Source organism: Asterias amurensis, chromosome 1, assembly GCF_032118995.1.
Source record: "Asterias amurensis chromosome 1, ASM3211899v1".
In the NCBI taxonomy this organism is placed as follows: domain Eukaryota; kingdom Metazoa; phylum Echinodermata; class Asteroidea; order Forcipulatida; family Asteriidae; genus Asterias; species Asterias amurensis.
Window position 1 is genome coordinate 32,498,498 of NC_092648.1, and position 23,236 is coordinate 32,521,733.

The 23,236-nt window shown below is 38.7% G+C and overlaps 1 protein-coding gene across 2 annotated transcripts in view; it reads right to left on the reverse strand.

Moving 5' to 3' along the window:
• The window catches only part of LOC139937155 (kinesin-like protein KIF16B), a 58,502-nt gene that overhangs the window by 27,041 nt on the left and 8,225 nt on the right, over positions 1-23,236 (reverse strand). For both annotated transcript variants that reach the window (XM_071932192.1, XM_071932202.1), the window contains exons 3-16: positions 17,660-17,782; positions 10,906-11,022; positions 8,704-8,736; positions 8,460-8,521; positions 7,665-7,768; positions 6,973-7,042; positions 5,854-5,926; positions 4,766-4,833; positions 4,026-4,126; positions 3,691-3,834; positions 2,775-2,872; positions 2,380-2,451; positions 1,750-1,800; positions 388-447 (exon numbers count right to left, since the gene is read on the reverse strand). In XM_071932192.1, coding sequence (XP_071788293.1) covers positions 388-447; positions 1,750-1,800; positions 2,380-2,451; positions 2,775-2,872; positions 3,691-3,834; positions 4,026-4,126; positions 4,766-4,833; positions 5,854-5,926; positions 6,973-7,042; positions 7,665-7,768; positions 8,460-8,521; positions 8,704-8,736; positions 10,906-11,022; positions 17,660-17,782 — 1,176 coding nt within the window. The remainder of the gene's footprint in view (positions 1-387; positions 448-1,749; positions 1,801-2,379; positions 2,452-2,774; positions 2,873-3,690; positions 3,835-4,025; positions 4,127-4,765; positions 4,834-5,853; positions 5,927-6,972; positions 7,043-7,664; positions 7,769-8,459; positions 8,522-8,703; positions 8,737-10,905; positions 11,023-17,659; positions 17,783-23,236) is intronic.

Genomic DNA, 23,236 nt, shown 5'->3' on the forward strand with positions numbered 1-23,236 from the left:
ATAGTGTTTCAAACCCCAGTGTGGACATGCTTTAGTCCACATAGTGTTTCAAGCCCCAGTGTGGACATGCTTTAGTCCACATAGTGCTTCAAACCCCAGTGTGGACATGCTTTAGTCCACATAGTGTTTCAAGCCCCAACAGTGTGAGTGGATATCTTATTCTCATGTCCATAGCTTTATTCTCCGCATAATACCAACCTGTCACAGACTAGCGTTAAAAAGCAAGTCAAAGCAAAGTCTCAGTCTCTCACTTTGACTGTATACTGTGAAAATTCATTAACCAAATATTGCAGGATGGTATTATATAACTATCTTTCAAAACCATAGTCGATGGTATTGAATGATCAGTTAGTAGAGACTTAAATATAAAATCCACTTTTCACCTACCTTCATTATTTTCTGAGTTTCCTTCCACTTGGTGGCCCACTCCTCAGTCAGTTTTTGTACCTGAAACAAATCATAAAATAAATAAAGCCGTTGTAAAAGACAAAAAAATTTAGACTCTTGTATGTATGGTGGCAGCAGACATACCATGACAATAAACACATGCATGAAACAACACATGGGACCAATGGCTTTACGTCCCATCCGAAGGACGAAGCAATAGTTTAAGTGTCTTGCTTAAGAACACAAGTGTCACGGCTTGGGATTCGAACCCACACTCTGCTGACCAGAAACACCAGAGTTTGAATTTGGTGCTCTTAACCACTCGGCCACAACAATACACCGATCCATTAAGCTAGGCCCAATTATCATTGACCAATCACAACCACGAAATCTGATCACCATTTGAACCGTTTGGTGATCTTTGCACTAATGGTGATCGATTTCGCCGCTGTGATTGGTCAACTGGTAAGGAGGCGGGGCGTAATGTATCGGTCTATTCCTACAATGATAACATCCGAGTCTTAATAAGCCAGTGAACGATTTCCCTTGCATAGCAGAGCAAAATCCTACACAAAATATTACAATTGCTACTAAAAAATCAGTATTTGCTACTTACATGTAGTATCAACATTCAGTGTGCACAAAATAAGTCAGTCTAATTTCTTTCTATGCAAACTTCCAAAGAATGATTGGTGTGCTTCAAACATTATTAACTCTAATCACTAGGACATCTATTTCATTTCTTGAACTATATCTATGCTACCTCAGAAGTATAAAGCCCTCTGCTGCCAAGTATGTAGCACACTATTAAGCTAAATCAGTCACAAGAACCATCTTTGCCCTCACAGGTACCCATTTACCCCCTGGGTCAAGAGAAGCATTATAAGTGTCGCGCTCAAGGACACAAGTTTCAAACCCACACCCCGATGACTCAGCAACCAGAACTTGTCCGCCATGACACGCCAGGCAGTTTTCCCATAGTAGTGTAGTTTATGAGCACATTGCTGGGAACAGGGGATTATCCTGAAAGGTCAACTCCTATGTTGTGTCTCTAAATATCGCCCATAAAAGACACTTCCTCAGTTTACATACAGGATAACATAGTCCTAATAGCATTCCGCACTACGCAAAAAATAGAAGCTCCGTACCTAGATCTTGGACAAGAGTGTCAAATTTCACTATCATGCGCATATGTCCAAATTGAATGTTTAATTGCAACTAACTACACTACTAGTGCAGCTTGGCACGCCGATGACGCAGTGACCGTGTAAATGGTGTGGCATGTTTGTCTGACAGCTGACTATTTCAACAACAGTGCCGTCATTAGTGCGAGTTGCTATTAAATCATGTACGAGTACTTACCATAGCTTCACTTTCATGCAGTTTGTCCACCGTTGGGAGATCAGTGACATCCTACATAGGGAAATTACAAAAAAAGCAACTGATATATATGTATAGGATTGTTTGTTTGTTTGTTTGTTTGTTTGTTTGTTTGTTTGTTGTAGTAAGAAGACACTCAAGTTGAACGGTTGTTAAAGGCTGGATTTCATTCAAGCAAATGATGATTGCAAGATATCATGAGTGCGTTTTGGCGACCCAACCAGAAACATTGATTATCGGTTGAGCGTTTTCGCGTGTTCGGTTGAGCGCGGTGACGATGCTGTTCAGACCAACCAGTAACCGACTTGTTGAGTTGGTTGGGCTTTTGTTGGGGTCGCCAAAATGCACTCCATATATACAAGTCTCCTTGCTATGGCCATTAGAGTTACACTCTATGCTTAACCATGCACTTCCTGCCAGAACTCAAAACCGAGGCTATTTAGTCATCAAACAGATGAGATCAATAGCAATCAAATAACCAATAAATCAGTAAATCAGAATGATGTGGCATTTTGGCCTGTAGCCTGCTTGTGCTGAGCAAGATTATTGTAAGCTATGTAAAAAAAAATTGTTTTGTGTCCTTCATTAGTCATGTTAGTCCCTGGTTCTTACCATTCCAGTCAGGCAAGCCTTTAACCTCGCAATCTCAGCCCTCAGCTGTCTTATCAGCCTGACGTTTGGATCCTGAAACAAAGTATTCACAAAAGAATCCTGGGTGAGCATCCTAACGTTGTGATTGTTGTTATTTGTCTATTATTGTTACTCAATAAATGTGTTTACCATACATACTAAAAAAATAACCTCATTGTACACCAAACTGTAAGGAAAAGTGGCTGGTCATTGTCTGACCTTCCAAACATGATGAGGGATAAACACCTCTGGTGTGAGGTTGTGCATGGAATCTCGGTAAATGATGATGATGGTGTTGTACTTAACCTATATATTACCCCTCCCCCATTACTTCTAAAAGGGAGTATTAGTCCCTCAAAGGAAAACGACAGAGTTACCTCATTAATAGTTGGCTTGTTGATGATATTCTTGGCTCTGTTGGCGTATCTCAAGGTGCTTAGAGTCTCCCCGTAATTCACATCAGCAGGAGAAATGGCTGAGGGGAAGGAAGGGAAAAAGTACTCATTATTAAATCAAGTAGCAGGGTTTAATGTGCGCACAGACACTTGCTATGCACAGAATAATCTTGCTAAGTAGATATAGGTTACCAGCCAAAATACAATACAGTTTACATTGTTGCGACTGGTACCCTACACAATTCTTGCTTAGAAAAGAAATTTGTTAAGCAGAATTTTTTCGGCTTGGAACAATTTTAAGAAATTGGGCCCAGACGAAGACAGGAAGGCTGTGTGCAAAAGCGTGTCTGCCAGTGTTAAAGAATAGGCAAACACGAGAGATATAGCAGTAGCTGTAGCCAGAGTCACTGTTTCGAAATGAACTATGTCTCTGTTCATTGATCTGGCCGTAGCCAACTCAAAGCCATCAATTCGGACCTGGTCTAAAAACCAACTCAGTTTTTTTTTCGGAAAATATCATGTGTACTTTTCGTTTTCAAGTTTAGCTGGAAGACAGGGCATATTTACTTCTGATTTTTCTGTTTCATTTTCAAAGATGAAAACTGCTCAGACAGTGGTGAGGGTAACGCTTTTTGCAACCACGGCTTGTAACACAAACAAGGCACACTATAATGACGTGATACAGAACCGAAGAGTAAAGAGTTGAGGACTTCAGTGATGTTTGAAGCTTGAATGGTTTAGAACGGTATACTCTGCATGTCTTCGGGAGAAGACGAGCAAAGTATACCGTCCCAACCGTCAAGACTAAACTCTCAAATTATCACATGGTTGTACCCGCAAGTTTACAATTATCAATGGTTCATTCTTAGTTATAAGGACCTACTGTCCCAATACTTACTAGCAACCATGATGGTCTTGGAGTTTCCACCAAGACTGTCTTTAAGGAGCCATGTTAACACAGAGTCCCTGTATGGTATGAAGACGATGGATTTACGCTTGTTGGCTGTGGTCATAGGACTCCCTACCATGGACGACATATCAGCTGGAAAAAAAAGAAAAATTAATTCTGTGCTAAAAACAGTCTGTACTTTATGGCCAAAACAAAGATTCTAAGTTGACATGGGAAACAATGTAAAATACGAATTCAGTCAAACTGTAGTACAAATCCAATCCTTTTTTTTACCCCATTGTTTGAGTGAAAGTTGAAATGGGCCCAGTTTAGAGAATTCCTACCTAGTGCTGAGATGACATTGCCAAGGGTAACCAGTGATTTGTTGATGTTTGCTCCTTCTTTTAATCGGTCCCCTGTGGCCCCAGTGGCATCTGCTCTCTCACTGTCAAAAAAAAAAAGAGGACAGATTTTTCATTCAGCTTTGATGATTGGTCAAGTACTTTTTTGGTTTCAGTTGAGTATAACTCAACTAATTTTGGATATTAGTTCTTCAAAAATGATTTATAATTGAACGTAAAATCCAATGATTCATATTGAGGCATTTCACGATGTGCAGCCCACAATGCATGACCTGACCACCACTTAGGGAGTCAAAATATCCACTGAAGAATATTTGTTGTCTGTCGTGGTCAAGCACTGAACTCAAGCTCTGGTGTTTACGATTGGCAGAGTGTGGGCTTGAGTCCCCGTCTTGAAACAAGTGTCAACTAGTATGTAGTTTATGATATAAACGATGTCGAGGAAGATGTTCTCCACAGTTTAACAAAGTTATTAGGGTTGAGGTAGTTGGTGCCTAAGGTTACTCCGTCGATGACTCAAAAGTCCGATCGGTGAGCCACATACTGTCAAGCAGATGTCACAGGTTGTAGTTAAAGGTAGGGTTGGACCAAGGAGAAGTCTTTCTCGTTTCCTCTCCTTTCTCAGCTATTGCTTAATGGTTGCCTGAGCTAGACAATTTGTTTCGAAGATAAGTCATCTATGGAGAGGCTAGAAGGCAAAATGAATTGAAGATCTGACATACCTTCCAGCGAGATCCACAAGGTTGATTTTACTCACAGTCTCAATCGGCATATCATCATTAAATTTAGCCTGATAAAAGAGAAATAAACATGAATGAATGTACTGCAAACCCATCATTGAGGTGCTACTCTACACACACAACTGTAGATATTTCTACTGATAATAATAATACACTTTTACAGTGCTTAATGGTTATACGAGGGCTTCTCAAATCGGTCATAATTTGCGGACAAAATTTTGTGTCTAAAGGCCGAGTCACACTGCAGCGAATAACGAGAACGATAGCGATCACGACACACAGAGAACGCATTGTATTGGTTGAACTGCTCCACGCAGAATACGCACTGCTCATTCAACCAATAGAATGCGTTCTCTTTGCGCCGTTATCGTTATCGTTCTCGTTATCGCTGCAATGGGACCGGGCCTTAAGAGAAGATGTTTTATGTGGTTATAAGCGTGCAGTTAATGATAACTGTAAGTGCTATACAGATATGAGTAATTGCCTGTTACATGTATTGCTTAGCTCTGCCTTCTGCCAAATTCTGTGGTTGTGATCATTATTCTTTCCCTACAGGGCAAGCAACAAATTTCAGCGATAGTGTGTATAGCGGCAAATGCCCAGTAATGTGGAGTACAGAGGCGCACAACCAAAATTCCCTGCTAAGCTGTGTAATAAGCTTTACGTAAGTACAGAATACCCTGCTTCATAAGCGCCGATTCTTTGCTTACGGAAGCAGAGCCATGAAATTGGGCCCCAGTTTGGTAGACTTTGGAAGCCATCAACTACCAGGGCCAAATTTCATAGAGCTGCTTAACGATATTTTTGTGCTTACTGTAGCAGAAAAATTTGCTAAGGTGCAAGCATATTTCACAGGTTAGCAGAAAAATTGGGCGCCTTATATTGGCGTTTACCATGGATTTGCATTGTGACATCTCTCATTTTTCATGCGGTAAGCACCGGAAGGTTAGCATGCCTTTTTGTGTGCTTACGGTTAGCAGCGCTATGAAATTTGGCCCTGGCTCCGTGATGTCCGGCTATCCAAATTGTGAACCATTCTGTACATTGTCTCATTAATACTTTGAGCTTACCTGAGTAAATGTAATGGTGAAGATTGCATGTGACCTGCTACTAGTGTCATTCATATTGGTGGATGCAGTCGTCCTGTATTAGTAAGAGAAAATAGATCAATGAAAGTACGAAAAGAAATTATTTTCAATTTTGATTCCAACACACTAATATATATAATTTTTAATATAAGGACATGGCACACTAGAGGATTGACCATATTTTCAACCGCATTAACGCACTTTCAATGGCAAACTTTCTTCCATCACAACACAGTATACTTTATTTTGGCTGCTTGGATGTAGACTCGTTTTCTTAAAACCGCCGAGGCCTGGTCCTTAAATAATTTTACAGAGACGTAGTCGAGGTCAATTGTCAAGAACCAGGCCTCGGCGGGTTTAAACCACTAGTTGAAAACCGATTCAACACACTTTGATTCCCATTCTATAAATACCTTTTCGTTCAAAAAACATCAACACTTTTTGGTCAATAAGTAAAATAAATGCAAAAATTGTAATTGTTCAATGATTTCTTTCAACGCAACACCTCTCCAGCTAAGAAATGGTTAGGCCCTCGGGTAAACCACTCCTTATAAGGGGATTGCTGTGCGCGTCGCACAACTGTTCCAGCCGTTGCTTTAGACCAATAGGAATGAAGAAACTGTCTTATAAGCACAGGTGCAAGCTCGCGTGTCACGCCCATGTTTCAACACTTTTTACTGGTGTTATATCATCCATTCAAACAACCCCTCCTGATGCCCTCTCGACCAATCAGAAACTGTCTTAGGTATTTACGAATGAAAGTTCCAGCTCGTTTTACTTGTTTTGCTTCATTTTGCACTTTACTAAACTTTGATCATCTCCAAGTTGCCTGCAGAAATTGCTTCCAGTTCCCAGCAAAGTTCAAATTCAAATATCTGACCTACAAGATGGCGTCTGTGCGCGCATGCATGTGCCGTAGAAATCAAACTGGTAATGTTGCGTGCTGCGAGCTTCGATGATGTACGCGTTTGGACGCGCATACAGTTTGGCCTACAAGATGGCGACTTTTCTTAGCAAAAAGTGGTTATTCAATACGGTCTATACCCACGACTAACAATGAACTCAATTGAGAGACATCTCTCAGAAAGTATAATGTAGTACCTTTGAATGTTTCCCCTGTCCATGAGTGTTTTGACATCCTGGTAGTCAGATACAAGATGTTTGGATAAATCTGCAAAGAAAAGATCAAATCAGCCGTGCATTATGTGTGAGTGCTGATAAGCAGTCCTGTTTCATTTGTTATACACCACAAGGGAAACTGCCTGGGTAAACTTTTAAGGATTTAGATTTAAACAAAGAACTTACTGGAGCGGGATTTGAACCAACAAGCTCTGGTTTAATATGGCCGCGCTACCAACTGAGCTATCTAGCCCTACATGGAAAAGGCTAACGTACTAGTGAAACCATAAGCTAACTGGTCCTGCTGGGGGCAAACCCCCAAATTGCCTGACCTCTGTTCCCTTCTCTGCTAGCATATTTTGTTTAGGACAAATGCTTTGGCAAACTTTTAACAAAAACATTTGCTTGCGGTAACACGATGTATGTGTCTACTTGCTAGGTAGATTTTGTTTTAAAGAGAACTTTTATGCAATTTACTCTACTTTCGCAGAGTATATTTTTGGATTTTGAGAGACTTCTCAGTTCTGAAAAGAATTGCCCTGCTTTTAAGCTACTACCTGGGCAGAAGGTAGAAAATTGGCTGGGACTAATACTTAAGCTCATAGCGCATCAGTATTAACTTCACTTCACTGGAGAGATTTCTTAATTGAAACATTACTGAATGCAACACTGACCTTCCACATAAGGTCCATCCCTCGGATGTTCCCGTACTCTTAGTGTATGCTGTGTGCTCGGTCGCAGTAGGTCTCGTACTCTTTCACAATAAATCTCAAGATAGCTGGAAGGGAAACAAAAAACGAAGTGAAACATTGGCATTACTCTTTTTAACATGTTATGAAACAAGCTGAAGAAATGTATCACAATACTGCGATTGGGCAGATTATAATCTTATAGATATAGGATTTGAGGCATTGCATGGTGGGGTATCAATATATATTTGGTTTGCGGTAACACCATGTGTTTATCTACTTGCCAGGTAGAGTTGTTCTTAGGGAACTGTCTTGCTTTATTCTACTGCCGTGGAGTAGATAATCGGAGGTTCGAGAGACTTCTCAGTTCTGAAAAGAACTGTCCTGCTTTTATAACTATTACCAGGGCGGATGGTATAGAAATTAGACTGGACTACTACTTTAGCTTATAGGATCGTAATAACTGTACTGCCGCGGAGTCAGTTCTGAATTGGTCTCAACGTTTCGACTAGCTTGCTCTAGTCATCGTCATCTTATAGATGTTAGTTTTGCATCAAGGATAAAGTATATTATAAGTTATCACACAAGCGCGAGTGGAATACGGAAAAATATAGCGCTTTTGTGTCCCATATCCAACAAGGCTGAAGGACAAAGCAAAGTTTGGTTTTTATTGAATGGTCTTAGAAGGGATTCTGAAACTCTAAAACTCTGCAATTTCTCCTAAGTTTTCCTAATTTTTAGAATGTTGAATTAGTATCGTTTCTATTCCTGTACATTTACCTGACTTCAGTTCGGAAGGAAGCACCATAATCATCATCTTTCTTGATCCTACTGAAGAGCCCCTGAAGAAAAGAGAAAAAAACACAAATAAAAAAATGTTTTATTTTTTTCAACCCACAACAATCTGAGAATGTGTCGTTTTGCACTATTACAAACAAAAATTCTAGTTAAATGCAGTTAAAAATTTATTTAAACTATTGAATTTTCTGTGGAGATATTGACTGTTCTTGTAATATTTACTTACTTCACAAATCCTTGGTATTAGCCCTGGGGAATCCTTCAAAAAGAAAAAGAAAAGAAAATTGTAACAAAAGTGAGAAACACAAAAAGGGTACCGCTTCAATAATGGACAAGAAAGTTACCTAAATTTGTCTTTTATTGAAATTTGAGGGTTTTAAAATACTAAATACTACTAATCAACTCAAACTGTTGTCGGTAATAAACTATTTGTCTGTTCACAGATTGGAAACAAATACACAACCATTTGGACAAACTGCTAACATGATAGATGCTGAGTGGTTCTTGGCTTAAAGTAAAACATTGATTTAACAAAGATCATATAACACCCAAGCAGATCCTTGCCATTTGATTGGAGGATTGTCTGTCATGTGATAGCAAACAAAAGTGCTCTTGCACGCTTCGTCACTCACCATGCATTTTTCGTTCAATTCACCGTGCATTTTTTGTTCCATCCGAAAAGTACTATTGCACGCTGAGTAAAAACATCACTACGCAGCAGTGTTACTGCAAGGCACACATACTACATTTGGCGTTTGCGTGTCTCAAAATAGCTGTACAGAACGCACATTGTCATTGATGAAACCAACAGGCCGAACCAAAAGAAACGGGTGTAATTTCACAATTGGAAATTGTAGGGGTCTGCTTTGTTTGTTTTGAAAGTTGTATCTCCAACCAAAATGACAAAGATCCACTTGAATGTTATATAAAACAAATAATGAATATTTATGAGTGCAATGGTGCGAATATGTTCATGAGTTGAAAGATGGAATGTTCTATTTCAAGGAGGCGGCATTCTATCTTTCAACTCATGAACATATTCGCACCATTGCACTCATAAACATTCATTATTTGTATAATAATGGTGTTAGCACTGTTTTAGACAAGTTGTTTATAAACTCATTTATTGGGTTATTCTATATGCACAGATTTCCTAATCCTACACAAAGAAGCCTCGTTATTAGTCTAAAAATAAATATGGTAAATCAATGACCACAGACCAATTGGATAGTTCAAGGTTTCTTTGATCTGTTTAACATTAGAAAACCATTATCGGGGAAAAAACAACAACTGCTGTCTGGGGTATGCAATCTGTGGAAGCTATCATGAAAACCAAGTGATTTTCCTACAGTCACATTTTTTTAGACTAATAACAGGGGTTTCTTTGTGTAGGATTAGGAAATCTGTGCATATAGAATAACAAAATAAATGAATAAACAACTTATCTAAAACATTGCTTATACCAATAGTATTTGCTTTTGTTTGTTATGATTGTTTTTAAATGTCAAGAAACACAACTTTGCATACATCATGTGGGCAGTTTTTCCAATGGTTGTATATTTTGTTTTACCCACCAAAAAGTGGATTTTTTTCAGTAGGCCTAGAAAATTCAAACCCACAAACATCTATGTCTATATAGCCCAGCTGGTAATATACTCTTTATCAACCAAGTCAGGGGTTGTTAATTTTTTTCAGAGGAGGGGGGAGGTGAAATTCAATCACATCAGGCTGGTTCATGGAAGCATGTAATAAATAATACCCTCCCCTAAGAAAAGTCACATGCTTTTAAAATGATTTACTCTTTTTTTTCAGCTGGAGTGACAGTTCTTAAAATCGAGAAAATAGACCTATTTACATTATAAAACTGTGTGTTTTTTTTCAGTAGACCTAGAAGATTCAAACCCACAAACATCTATGTCAATTTAGCCCAGCTGGTAATACACTCTATATCAACCAAGTCAGGGGTTGTTAATTTTTACGGAGGGGGGGGGGGGATGTGAAATTCAATCACATCAGGCTGGTTCATGGAACCATGTAAAAAATAATACCCTCCCCAAAGACAAGTCACATGCTTTATGGTTTACTTTTTTTTTCCAGCTGGAGTGGCAGTTCTTTTATCGAGAAAATAGACCTGTTTATATTCTAAAATTGTGTGGGGGGTACATATTGTGGCCACATAGCATTTCAGTTTGTACGCATTTTCATACCTTTGGCCGGTCAATATTTACTATCAACAGTGTGAGAAACCATCTTCATCTGTTAATTTGTGTGAATAAGTGTTAACATCCAATATGAAACCACAAGGTAAATTGACAGGGTAAATTTTAAATGATTTCAGGTTGAACTATTTGCTACAGAGGCTGTGCGGCTAAAAAGCATCTGACTTTGACCAATCATCGAGGGATTCACTTCAGACAGTTTGCTTTACCTGTGCCCCCATCATTGTGTAGGACTTTCCTGATCCTGTCTGGCCGTAGGCAAAGATACAAGCATTGTAACCCTCAAAGGCCGACTTGAGAACATCTTCACCAAGATCATTGAAAACCTGTGGAGATTAATACAACAAATTCAGATATATATATATATATATATATATGTACATGACGCCCAATGCCCAAATCAGACACTAATTATCAGGAAATAGTGACATTTCATTTTTAATATCGAACCAATACACCAGTCAAGATAACTGTGTGATGTCTCAAACATTGTGCTTTATTTAATGTCCTGGGTTCGAAATCCATCCGAGTGATTTCCTTGCATGGTATTTCTTTTTCCCAAAAAAACCTATAATTATTATATTCTATAAGCATTTCTATGCCAGAATTACATCGTTATTTTCATTGTGCAAATTAAGTTCTAGAACCAAATGACTACAGTTAAGGCATACACAAGGTCAAAATTTGGCTTCCAAAACTTTATTTTGATCACAATTGAAACTTTCACAAAGATAATAATAGGGTCACTGTGATGTGTTGTGACCTATTTTTATTGTAAAAAAAAAAAAACAGTCCAAGAACTGCGCGAACACAACCAGTTCAAAACAGTTTTTAATTTATAACCCTTTTTTCAGTAAGTATGCAGGACTGTCCTTTCCAGAACTACTTCTTCCTGAATTACTACTTTTCCATGTTTAAAGGCAGTGGACACTAATGGTAATTACTCAAAATAATTGTTAGCATAAAACCACACTTGGTGACGAGTAATGGGGAGAGGTTGATAGTATAAAACATTGTGAGAAACGGCTCCCTCTGAAGTAACATAGTTTTCGAGAAAGAACTAATTTTCCACGAGTTGGATTTCGAGACCTCAGATTTAGAGATTGAGGTCTCAAATCAACCATCTAAAAGCACACAACTTCGTGTTACAAAGGTGTTTATTCTTTCATTATTATCTCGCAACTTCAACGACCAATTGAGCTCAAATTTGCACAGGTTTGTTATTTTATGCATGTTGAGATACACCAAGTGAGAGGACTGGTCTTTGATATTTACTATTAGTGTCCAGTGTCTTTAAAGTTGCATGTCTCTGCATTACATGCAAATGTTGTACACAGTTTATTAAAGGGAAGGTACACGTTTGGTAATTGTCAAAGACCAGCGTCCGCACTTGGTGTATCCCACTATAAGCATAAAATAACAAGCCTGTGAAAGTTTGAGCTCAGTTGGTCATTGGAGTTGCAAGAAAATGATGAAAGAAAAAACACCCTTCTTGGACGAATTTGTGTGCTTTCAGATAGGAACAAAAGACTTCTAGCTAGAAGTCTTTTATTATTTTAGTGAGAAATAACCTCTTTCTCAAAAACTACGTTACTTCAGAGGGAGCCGTTTCTCACAATGTTTTATACTACCAACAGCTCCCCAATGCTCGTTACCAGGTCATTTTTTAAGTTAATATTTGTTTTGAGTAATTACCAAACGTGTACCTTCCCTTTAACAGGGTAAAAATCATTCAAGCACACTTTTCAATAAGGTACTGTACTACAGTTAAGGTATTGTACTGCAACATTATGTTGACAATTCCCTCAAATGCCCATGATGGCCATTCTGATTTTGTAGAACTCATTAAATTGATTTCTTTCTGTTTTCAACATTAATAATGGAGCCTAAAGCCAGAGCCTATTATGTAAATAGGACCCAAGGGTCTCCATACCATCTCCTGTGGTATTCATGGAAAGAGCCAGTTGAGCGTGAGAGTACCAACGACTGTTGTTTTTTGTGTATGTGTTCATGTTCTGATTAATGTAACATGTATCTGATATAGAACTAGTGTAGCAGCAAGGTATGAATAAATTATCCTGCGAACGCCCTCATTAACACATTCTTTGCCAAATTCCAGGTTGATCAAATTACACGCGTCGTCGGTAACTAATTACAACAATCTCAGACACGACACTAGAATGTATTTAGAAGAAATGCCTGTAATTACATCTCATCGCGGAGGTGGATATATCTGTGTGATCTGATCATAGAAAATTTTGAGGTCAATACATGCACATTGTTGGGTTTTTTTTTTTAAGGAGTAATGTCCTTTCCATTTTCTAGGTTTCAAAAAATGTAATAAACAAACCATCCGACTGGCCTACATGTAGGATGGAAGATCGAATTAAAGAGTGATTTTGGGGGTTGAACAAAGAAAAATTGACTAGAGTGGTGTTCGAACCAACGACCTCAGGATTAATGTGCTGGCGCTCTACCAACTGAGCTTTCTAGCCCTATGTTGGCAGTCTCCCTATTTTGTTGATATCTTTGTTCGGGGGTGCCAGTCAGAAGCCATACAACCGTTAACTGTCGTGTAGCCAGGGATCACACCCAAATTACGATACAACCTGGGAAGCGGCAGCCAGGGGATTATCTTTAGGGGATGTGGTTTTTTTTCTTCAGATATCAATATAAACCACAAGGGAAACTTTCCGAGATATGGTGCACACGACTCAAAATGGCTTATTGCATTCTGTTTGTCTCATTTACAAATTACATGTAGAAGGTGTACTAAGCAATATTTTACACATTAAACGTTAAATGTTTAGCTCAAAATGGGTCTCTGACATGTCTGATACTGCATTATGGAAAACAGTTATACAAAGAAATCGGCCATAATCAAGTTTGAAAATAGGATGTCTTCAAAACAACAAACAAGATCACAACTACTACTAGACAGATAACCAAGATATGTTATTTGGTTCATGGAAAACAAGTGGGACAATTTTATCAAATGTATGGTGTGGACTATACTCAGATTTGTCAGGCTATTTAATCCCAATTTTTCAGAAATCAGAAGGATATGATTGCCAGATAACTTCAGGGAGACAACAATTTTAATATTATGTAACTTGCAATTATTGCAAGGCCATTTGATCTGGAGGGGCGTCTGATGTTTGTTGTCAGAGTCCTCAACCTTCCACTTAGGGCTACTCCTACTAACTTCATGTATTGTCCCATCAGCAAGCACGCTAAGCAATATTCAAGGTCTGTCTTCACACAATGTGAGTTACAATCCAAGCCTGGGAAGTTGTGATACTTGGATCCTTGAGCAAGACACTTTGCTCTGTCCTTTTGTTTTTCAGGAACTCTTTAAAAGTATTGCGCAGCCCAGAACATCTGCCAATGCATAGGAGAAGTTTACCTTTGCAGTGTTTCTGGTTCAATGCAAGCTTTCTTAAATCATTAAGAAGTTTCCCTCAAGTTTTTGATCTGCATTTTAAAACATTGCATTTGAGGCATCCTCAGTGGGTATGTTCAGACATGGGGTTAAACTAATCCTTAATCCGAGCACCGCGGGTGTCCAAAAGATAAACATGACTTAGTCCAAAATTGGCTTGCGTTCACACAGTGAGTTTATTCTGGTCAAACTAGCCCCCGATGTTGATTATTGGATCATGCATCGGCGAACCTTACCATTGCTGGTTCCGGTTTGTTACATTGTCCATGCGTTTTCCACAGGGTTTCGATCCGCTATCGTCTCTACAAACCTCATGGTCATCATGTATTCCATCTTTAAAGACGGCAAAATCACTTGCTTGGCCCCAGCACAAACGCAATTCTATTGTGCCCGCTGAAGTTTCCGTTCCGCACTGCCCTCGATGAACGAAACATTTACACGTTGTTGTTGAAAGCTTCAAAATATTTTTGAGTGTGAACTTTTGTAAATGGGTCATTCCGTGTCAAATCACCCAATGGGTTAAACCCTACCCTCTTCAAATTTGCTCAAATTTGGTTTATGGGGTAATCGTGGCTCACATGATCCACAAGGTCAAATTCAAGGTCAAAGTAGAGGTCAAAAGGTTATCATACCTAAACATGTCCCTACAAAAGAAATAAAGACATTTTTGGAAAGCTTACACAATTTCCTTTCCAAAGACACCAATTTCAACCAATTTGACCCAAAGGTTACCGATTTATGGTCAGTTGAATGTCAGAGGTCAGACGCATTTTGACCGAAATCAACAAAAAAGAGCATGCCGTAGCGCGAAAACCGTTTATCGGATGGAGCTGAAATTTAAAATTTGAGCTTGTTGAGCCACGATTACCCCATAAACCAAATATGAGCAAATTTGAAGAGGGTAGGGTTTAAAATTGCCTTTTTTTGGGGGGTGATTTGACACGGAATGACCCAAATATATCACAACTTAGTCATTGAGAAGTCGTAGCCTACACCCATTCTCATGTTACATTAAAAATTGTTTTTCAATTCAACATTAGTCTGGTACTCGTATAACTGTTACGTAAAGTTGTTGAGGGCAGGAACCAGATACAACCTAGTTTTCGAACCCAAACTTTGGTCTTAATTGTCGGTCCCGTGTGTGTAGCTTAGCTGTGATTAGATGCCACTTTCTTCAAAGCAAAACCGGTTCGTTATCATAAAGTAGAGTTGCGCACAGAAGAAGTGAATTTAAAAACTAAATAGTGCTACTAAAAATGAGATCTTGTTTTCGTGCGACGTCCATTTCAAACATTTTCGGCGAAGGGGAATACCGGGGCCCCAACACTTAATGGTAACATAAAGGGAAGGCAGCGGAGAGACGCAAGGAGATATTATAGTATAGCTCCATGGATTCATTTAGACACCACCCAATACTCGCTGCCGATCCATCCATACACATGGAATGACGTCACCTTTGTTGCCGCGGTCATTTGGGTTAAAATAGACCGGAAGTAGCAGGTCAGTTGCGTTCCAACGATGGTTTACTGGGCCTCGCAGCGGGGGGTTGGTCGTAAAACCTGGGGCTAAGTTAGGCTAGTCCACCAATTTTTTTGGTTTAGTTTAGCCCAGCTCAGTGGGTCAAATTAACCCTCGCGGACCAGAATATTGCGTTCCCACGCAGGGTTAGTTTAGCACTTTTGGATTAAGGACTTGTTTAACCCCACGTCTGAACGTACCCAGTATTCCCAGAAATAGATAAAGATATAAATCGTTATGCCAGATAACAAAGCAAGTGGCCAATAAGGACTGGCTAGGAACATATCCACCAATCAAAACGACTGAAACTACATGAATACATGTATTCATTAGACCCCATGTGGCAACCCCACCTATCTGCAGTGATTACATCTAAATTATTACGTATAAATGATCCAATCATGTTTGAATTGTCCCAAAGGCTAGACATAGCATTAATTAGCTTTAATATCAGAACAACCTTTGTACTTTGATGCTTCTGAAACTGTTATCGAGCCATTTATTTTGTACTACTGTTTGCACTAAGTACACAAACCAATTCAAATATTCAATACATCTGATAATTCCAAAACTGTACACTCCAAAACCTTGTTTTTTGAAAATGTGTTGAGTGATTAGTACTGAAGAGTGAAAATATTTGCATATTTGTCCAAGCTCCAAGCTTCAAACCCCTTATTTAAAACCTCCAAGAGCTAATTCCAAATTCCAAAATGTGTTTTGTTTTGTTTTGTTTTCAGCTTAGCCTGTAATATTACATGACTTAGGCTTTCGCTTTAATTTTTGTTATTGTATATATTTTTAATGTTATTGTTTGTATTTAAGTGCCATGAGCACTTTTATGGATTTGTGCGCTTTATAAGTTTTCATTGTTATTTATTTTATTATTATGACTGAAGAAAAAAGAAATTAAATAAGGGAATAAGAGTAAGCGCCAAGGTCTTTTAAACTGCCATTAAAGGAACACGTTGCCTTGGATCGGACGAGTTGGTCTATGAAAAGCGTTTAAAACCGTTTGTTATGAAATGCATATGGATAGAAAGGTGTTTTAAATGTAGATGATAATGATCCACACAAGTATCACTCAAAATTGCACGGTTTTCATTTTACGTCGCAAACTTACACTGCCGGCCATTTATGGGGGTCAAATTTTTGACCCCCATAAATGGCCGACCGTGTTTGTCGACAGGGTAAAACGAAAACCACGCAATTTTGAGGCATATTTGTGTAGATCATTGTATTCTACTTTTACAACATCTTTCTAACCATAACGATTTTATAACAAACGGTTACATAGCGCTTTTCAAAGACCAACTCGACCGATCCAAGGCAACGTGTTCCTTTAATAACCTGCAGAGTTGTGGCCATGCGATAAAGGACCTTGCCTTCGGCTCCGTCCTTTATCGCATTGCCACTTTGTTTTTGTAAAAGGTAAGCACAACATTGGTATGATTGAACAAATAAGTATTCATAGAGTTGCACTTCACTTACATCGTTTAAAGATTGTCATGGTGGAAAACTTCTCATGAAATATTTAAGCATGAACTGCTGTTGTTTTTGATAACTGAGCCAAACAATTGGTTTCAAAGAACAGTGAAAATATAAGATGTTATTTCCTTCAGTATTTTCTCATGACTCAAATTACAGACTGGGCTTAAACTTCCTTATAGTTTAGTTATTTCATGTGTTATTGGGTTATATCATACGTTTTCAAGAAAAATTAAAATATGTTTGCAAAGTCAAAAATCAATTGCACAAAGTGTAAACTGTGAAATTTGTGTAAGCAATTGTGAACTTATCTTCTGTAGAGTAAGCATAATTCTACTGTAAAAAAAAAAATTCTAACCACCATCAATCAACATACCAGCAATCAAATAAGCTGAATGCAAAAGTTTGTAGCTAGTAGACCTACACTGTTCAATTTATGAGTAAGGAGGGAAAATGGTATGAGCGACTATGCCTAAAACCCTTTACACTGTTTGTAACTTCTCAAACTGGTTACTCACTCTTTCTTGAGATGCAAATTGTGGCTCTGACGGGTTAACGGACCAATAGGAGTAATCGTAGGTGAAGGTTTTCACTCGCTCTCTTCCTAAAACAGTCTCTCCCTCAGCTGCATGCGCTGGAATCTATGGAACATGAAGGCATAAAATGTCAATATTTTCAATATCACTGGGGAGGGGGAGGAGGCTACCTCCCCCTCCCACACCTGGGGCCAATTTCATATAGATGCTTAAGCAGAAGACAATGCTTCGTTTTTTCTGCTAAGCAGAAATGAGCATGATATATGAGCATTGATATGAGCATGATATATGAGCATGAGTGTGTGCGCAACACCTTAAATGACAGCTTGTCATTAAAGTTTCTCAACTCAATATTACTAGCTATTCATACTTTATAGGAACATTACAGAATTGGTTTTGCTAACAAAACAGTTGCTGGTAGTGTATGCACTATATAAAACACCATATACATTAACTGACAAACCGGGTCACGAGAAAATAGTGAAAAACACCATATACATTAACTGACAAACCGGGTCACAAGAAAATAGTGAAAAACCGTTAACACATTTTGCATTGCTTCGATGACAAAACAAAAATGAATAAAACGCTCACTGAGTGATAAACTCCAAACGCGAAATTTCAGACAGAAACATTTCAAGGGATGTTTTCTGCTATCATCATCATTAGACCGTGTAAGTTTGAAGTAAATCTGTGATCTTCATGATTTTTGTTTCTTACCAATTCTGAAACGTTTTTTGAAAGGTACATTTTGGGGTCAAATCTGCCTGTCAAAAACCAGACCTAACAACTAGCAACTGGCAAACTAGGAATTGTTTCCCACAATCCCAAATCAAATTACAATTTTTTGGTGTAGTTTTACGATATATTACAGAGGTTGTTGGTTCAAATCCCGCTCTAGTAATTTTTTCTTTGTCAAACCTGAATCATTTTAAAATTAAGCCACTCTCAGCTCCCAATAAAATATAACAGTGTTATGTAGCTGATGGGGGGGGAGTCCAGATTAAGAAACAAGTTTATATTTCTGAACCACTTCCTGCTTTCACATTAAAAGGAAAGTCTTTGAAATGCTATGAACACAAGTCTTCAACTTCCTGACATAAATTCATTGTCAACAAGGAACTGTTTATTTCCCCTCTGACTTTTAGTCTTACTTACAGAACATTGGAAATCTCACACAGAGACAATGTCCATGTACTTTGTTGATGTACATGACTGTACAATTTTTTACACACCTATGTCTCGGCAACTCTATGTTCCGACACCAATATGTTCTGACACCCCCAGAGTATTTTCCTAAACATTCCTAACCCTCACCCTAGCAATATGTCAATTCTGAGGTTTCTTTCGGAATGAGTCGGAACATTGGGGTTTTATAATATAGAGCAGTCAATGTCTGGATACAGGCATGACACTTCACTAAGGCATCAGAGGCAAATTGCCTCCATGCCCCCTGGGTATTGCCTTGGTGTCCCTTGGAATGTTTCAGCCAAAAATTGCATTTAAATACCCAAAATAATTCCTTTCATTCCTTTCATGGAAGAAAAATGCCATGCCCTTCCGAGAACAAAGTACCCTGCCTGCAAAATGTATGTACACTGGCTGTACCAGTTTTTTTATTCACATAAATATAAGCAATGGAGAAATGGATGTCCTCTTATCTCTTATCAACCATTACTTTTCACTTCAAACCCAGCGATGAACTGCCACACAAATTGAATATTTCAAGAATGCATCCCGAACTTTCGCCTGAATGAGTGAATGCTGTTAAATCTTGTCTAGTTTTAACTGTCAATATGCACAGTGCTTTGTGCAAGAATGGAGGTCGAAAGTAAAGAACTCTCACTTGTTGTAGTAGAGATCTACAGACTGTCTGGCCAACAAATAACAAAGAAAATGGGCGAGTTTTTGCAATGGGATTTTAAAGCCCAGTCAGGAAGATTAAATGCTTGGAAAGTAAACTCAGCTAGTTTGAAGTACTTCTATTGAAAACTCTCAATATACAAGGAGTTCACTGGCTGATTCGACAGCCTGCAGTCTACCATGGATAGAATATCGTGTTTATGTGTTGTACCCAGGTTCACAATAATAATACTATGTACAGTCAACAACACATGACGCAAGTTTGACATAAAGACTTTATCGCAGACAGATTAGAATTTAACATAACCTTATCACCCTCAAACCCACACTAATCCACTGCCTGATCTATCCACCTAGATTATAGCTTTTGGCACTGTTGAGTTTATATACCATTTATTAAATGATTTTGATTGATCTATAAAGCAGTTTCTGTCCATTTCAAAAAGTGAACAAAAATGGAGCCAAAATAAAATGTCCCCCCCCCCCCCCCCCCCGAAAGAAAACCCAGAGAAATTTTGTTAGGGGTTCACTACATAATGGAACAATGGTTCTTTGAAAAAGAAAGTGACTGCTTTTAGTTTTGGAAAGCACAAAAACGTGTCACACAAGGTAATTTACAGGGAATAAGTTCTCTCGCTGTAATTAAAAGCTCAGGGTTCACACCAAACTACTTCTTGAAATGTCTGAACCCGTCCTAAAAAAAAATCGTAAAAAAGCTTTGGCTGGAAAAAGTATGTAAGGTCTCCAAGTCCCTTAAATTCTGGTAATGAAACGCATGTCTGTGAACGAGATGAACGTGCTACAAATGGACCAAATATGTGTGCATGAGTATATATCCAAAAGACGCCCGACACCCGACCCACCGTACCACATCTACATGTAGCACATCCATAGTACGATCTAAGTAAAGCAGTTCAGTTTGTAGTCCTTCTCAATTGATCAGGTTGGCTAAGTGATTTTTCCCCAGCTTTTCACCCCTGTGTAGATCCTGGTTCAAATCCTGTCTCAGACATGAGCCTTGCATAATCCCTATAATGCTGTGGTGTTTTACCCCTTTGTAATTTCCTCCCACATCTTGTTATCTCATGGTGATCCTGTTTATTGGTGTTCGTGTTATTAAATGGATAGTGTAAAAAAAAATAACGTTTATTCTCAGAATCAGCCAGCCAGCTCAGTACATGTTGACCTACTTAGTGTTTTTGACCTACTTAGTGTTTTTGTTTACCTTTGTACAGTTGTTCACCCTTTAAAGCCATTATACACTTTCGGTAAACAGTATTGTCCAAGTTCCACACTTCGTACGTATCACAACTTATATATAAAATAATAAACCTGCTCAATCGGTCATCGAAGTCGGGAGAAAATAACGGGAAACCCACTCTTCTTTCCGCACGTTTCGCCGTGTCATGACATGTGTTTAAAATAAACCCATAATTCTAGCTACGAGAATTGAATTGTTTTAATGTTTTCTCAAAAAGCAAAGCATTTAATGGACTAATAATATTTCAGGAGAAGTCTTTCACCATTACCTTCTGTAAACCCTGTAAATCTTTTGTAAATCTGTGAACTTTTTTATCTTTTTTCTGTACCGAAAGTGTACAAGGGCTTTAAAAGTTGTTTCAATGGGTGTCCTTTCTTATTGTTTAATTTTATTGTGTGCCTCTACTCTCTGCCTATGCCGGGACAAATGGGAGACCAGTTGAAACAAGATTTTTTTTTTTTTTTTTATCAATAAATTAATTCATTCATTAATTAGCAAATCTAATGTAGTTTCTTTATAAGGTTTCCTCCTACAATCAAAACTGACATTTTTTCTTCATCATCTCCTCAGAGAATCTTCGCCAGAACTACATGTCACAAAGCTAGTTGCCTTTGAAAATCCCCCGCTTTCATCAAGATCATCAATTTATTCATGATGAAACTACAAAGTAAAAGCTGTTGGTTTAAAGGCAGTGGACACTATTGGTAGTTACTCAAAATAATTATTAGCATAAAACCTTTCTTGGTGACTAGTAATCGGGAGAGGTTGATGGTATAAAACATTGTGAGAAACGGCTCCCTCTGAAGTGCCATAGTTTTCGAGAAAGAAGTAATTTTCCACGAATTTGATTTCAAGACCTCAAGTTTAGAACTTGAGGTCTCGAAATCAAGCATCTAAACGCACACAACTTCGTGTGACAAGGGTGTTTTTTTCTTTCATTATTATCTCACAAGTTCGATGACCCATTGAGCTCAAATTTTCACAGGGTTGTTATTATACATGCATGTGTTGAGATACACCAACTCTGAAGGCTAGTCTTTGACAATTACCAATAGTGTCCACTGCCTTTAAAAGCCAGGCAAAGCCATTGAAAAGTACTGATGTTAGTGAGGCATTGATCTAAACTATTTTGAGGCATTTGAGGCATTACTTTGTTCTTCAATGAATATTTGTGAAGGTAATGTATTAAAATTTCAATTTGGGGTGGTGGGTGGGTCAAAACAATTCACAGCCAAGAAATTTGTTCAAAAAATAAACAATGGGTACGTTTAGATGTGGGGTTAAACTAGTCCTTAATCCAAAAGTGCTAAACTAACCCTGCATAGGAACGCAATATTCTGGTCCGCGAGGGTTAATTTGACCCACTGAGCTGGGCTAAACTAAACCCCAAAAATTGGTGGACTAGCCTAACTTAGCCCAGGTTTTACAACCAACCCCCCGCTGGGAACCGCTGCGAGGCCCAGTAAACCATCGTTGGAACGCAACTGGCCTGCTACTTCCAGTCTATTTTAGCCCAAATGACCGCGGCAACAAAGGTGACGCCATTCCACGTGTATGGATGGATCGGCAGCGAGTATTGGGTGGTGTCTGCATGAATCCATGGAGCTATACTATAATATCTCCTTGCGTCTCTCCGCTGCCTTCCCTTTATGTTACCATTAAGTGTTTGGGGCCCCGGTATTCCCCTTCGCCGAAAATGTTTGAAATGGACGTCGCACGAAAACAAGTTCTCATTTTTAGTAGCACTATTTAGTTTTTAAATTCACTTCTTCTGTGCGCAACGCTACTTTATGCTTTGAAGAAAGTGGCATCTAATCACAGCTAAGCTACACACACGGGATCGACAATTAAGACCAAAGTTTGGGTTCGAAAACTAGGTTGTATCTGGTTCCTGTCCTCAACAACTTTACGTAACAGTTATACGAGTACCAGACTAATGTTGAATTGAAAAACAATTTTTAACGTAACATGAGAATGTGTGTAGGCTACGACTTCTCAATGACTAAGTTGTGATATACACTCGAAAATAATTTGAAGCTTTCAACAACAACGTGTAAATGTTTCGTTCATCGAGGAACGGAAACTTCAGCGGGCACAATAGAATTGCGTTTGTGCTGGGGCCAAGCAAGGATATGAAGTGATTTTGCCATCTTTAAAGATGGAATACATGATGACCATGAGGTTTGTAGAGACGATAGCGGATCGAAACCCTGTGGAAAACGCATGGACAATGTAACAAACCGGAACCAGCAATGGTAAGGTTCGCCGATGCATGATCCAATAATCAACATCGTGGGCTAGTTTAGTCCGCTTGACCAGAATAAACTCACTGTGTGGACGCAAGCCAATTTTGGACTAAGTCATGTTTATCTTTTGGACACCCGCGGTCCGCGGATTAAGGACTAGTTTAACCCCACGTCTGAACATACCCAATG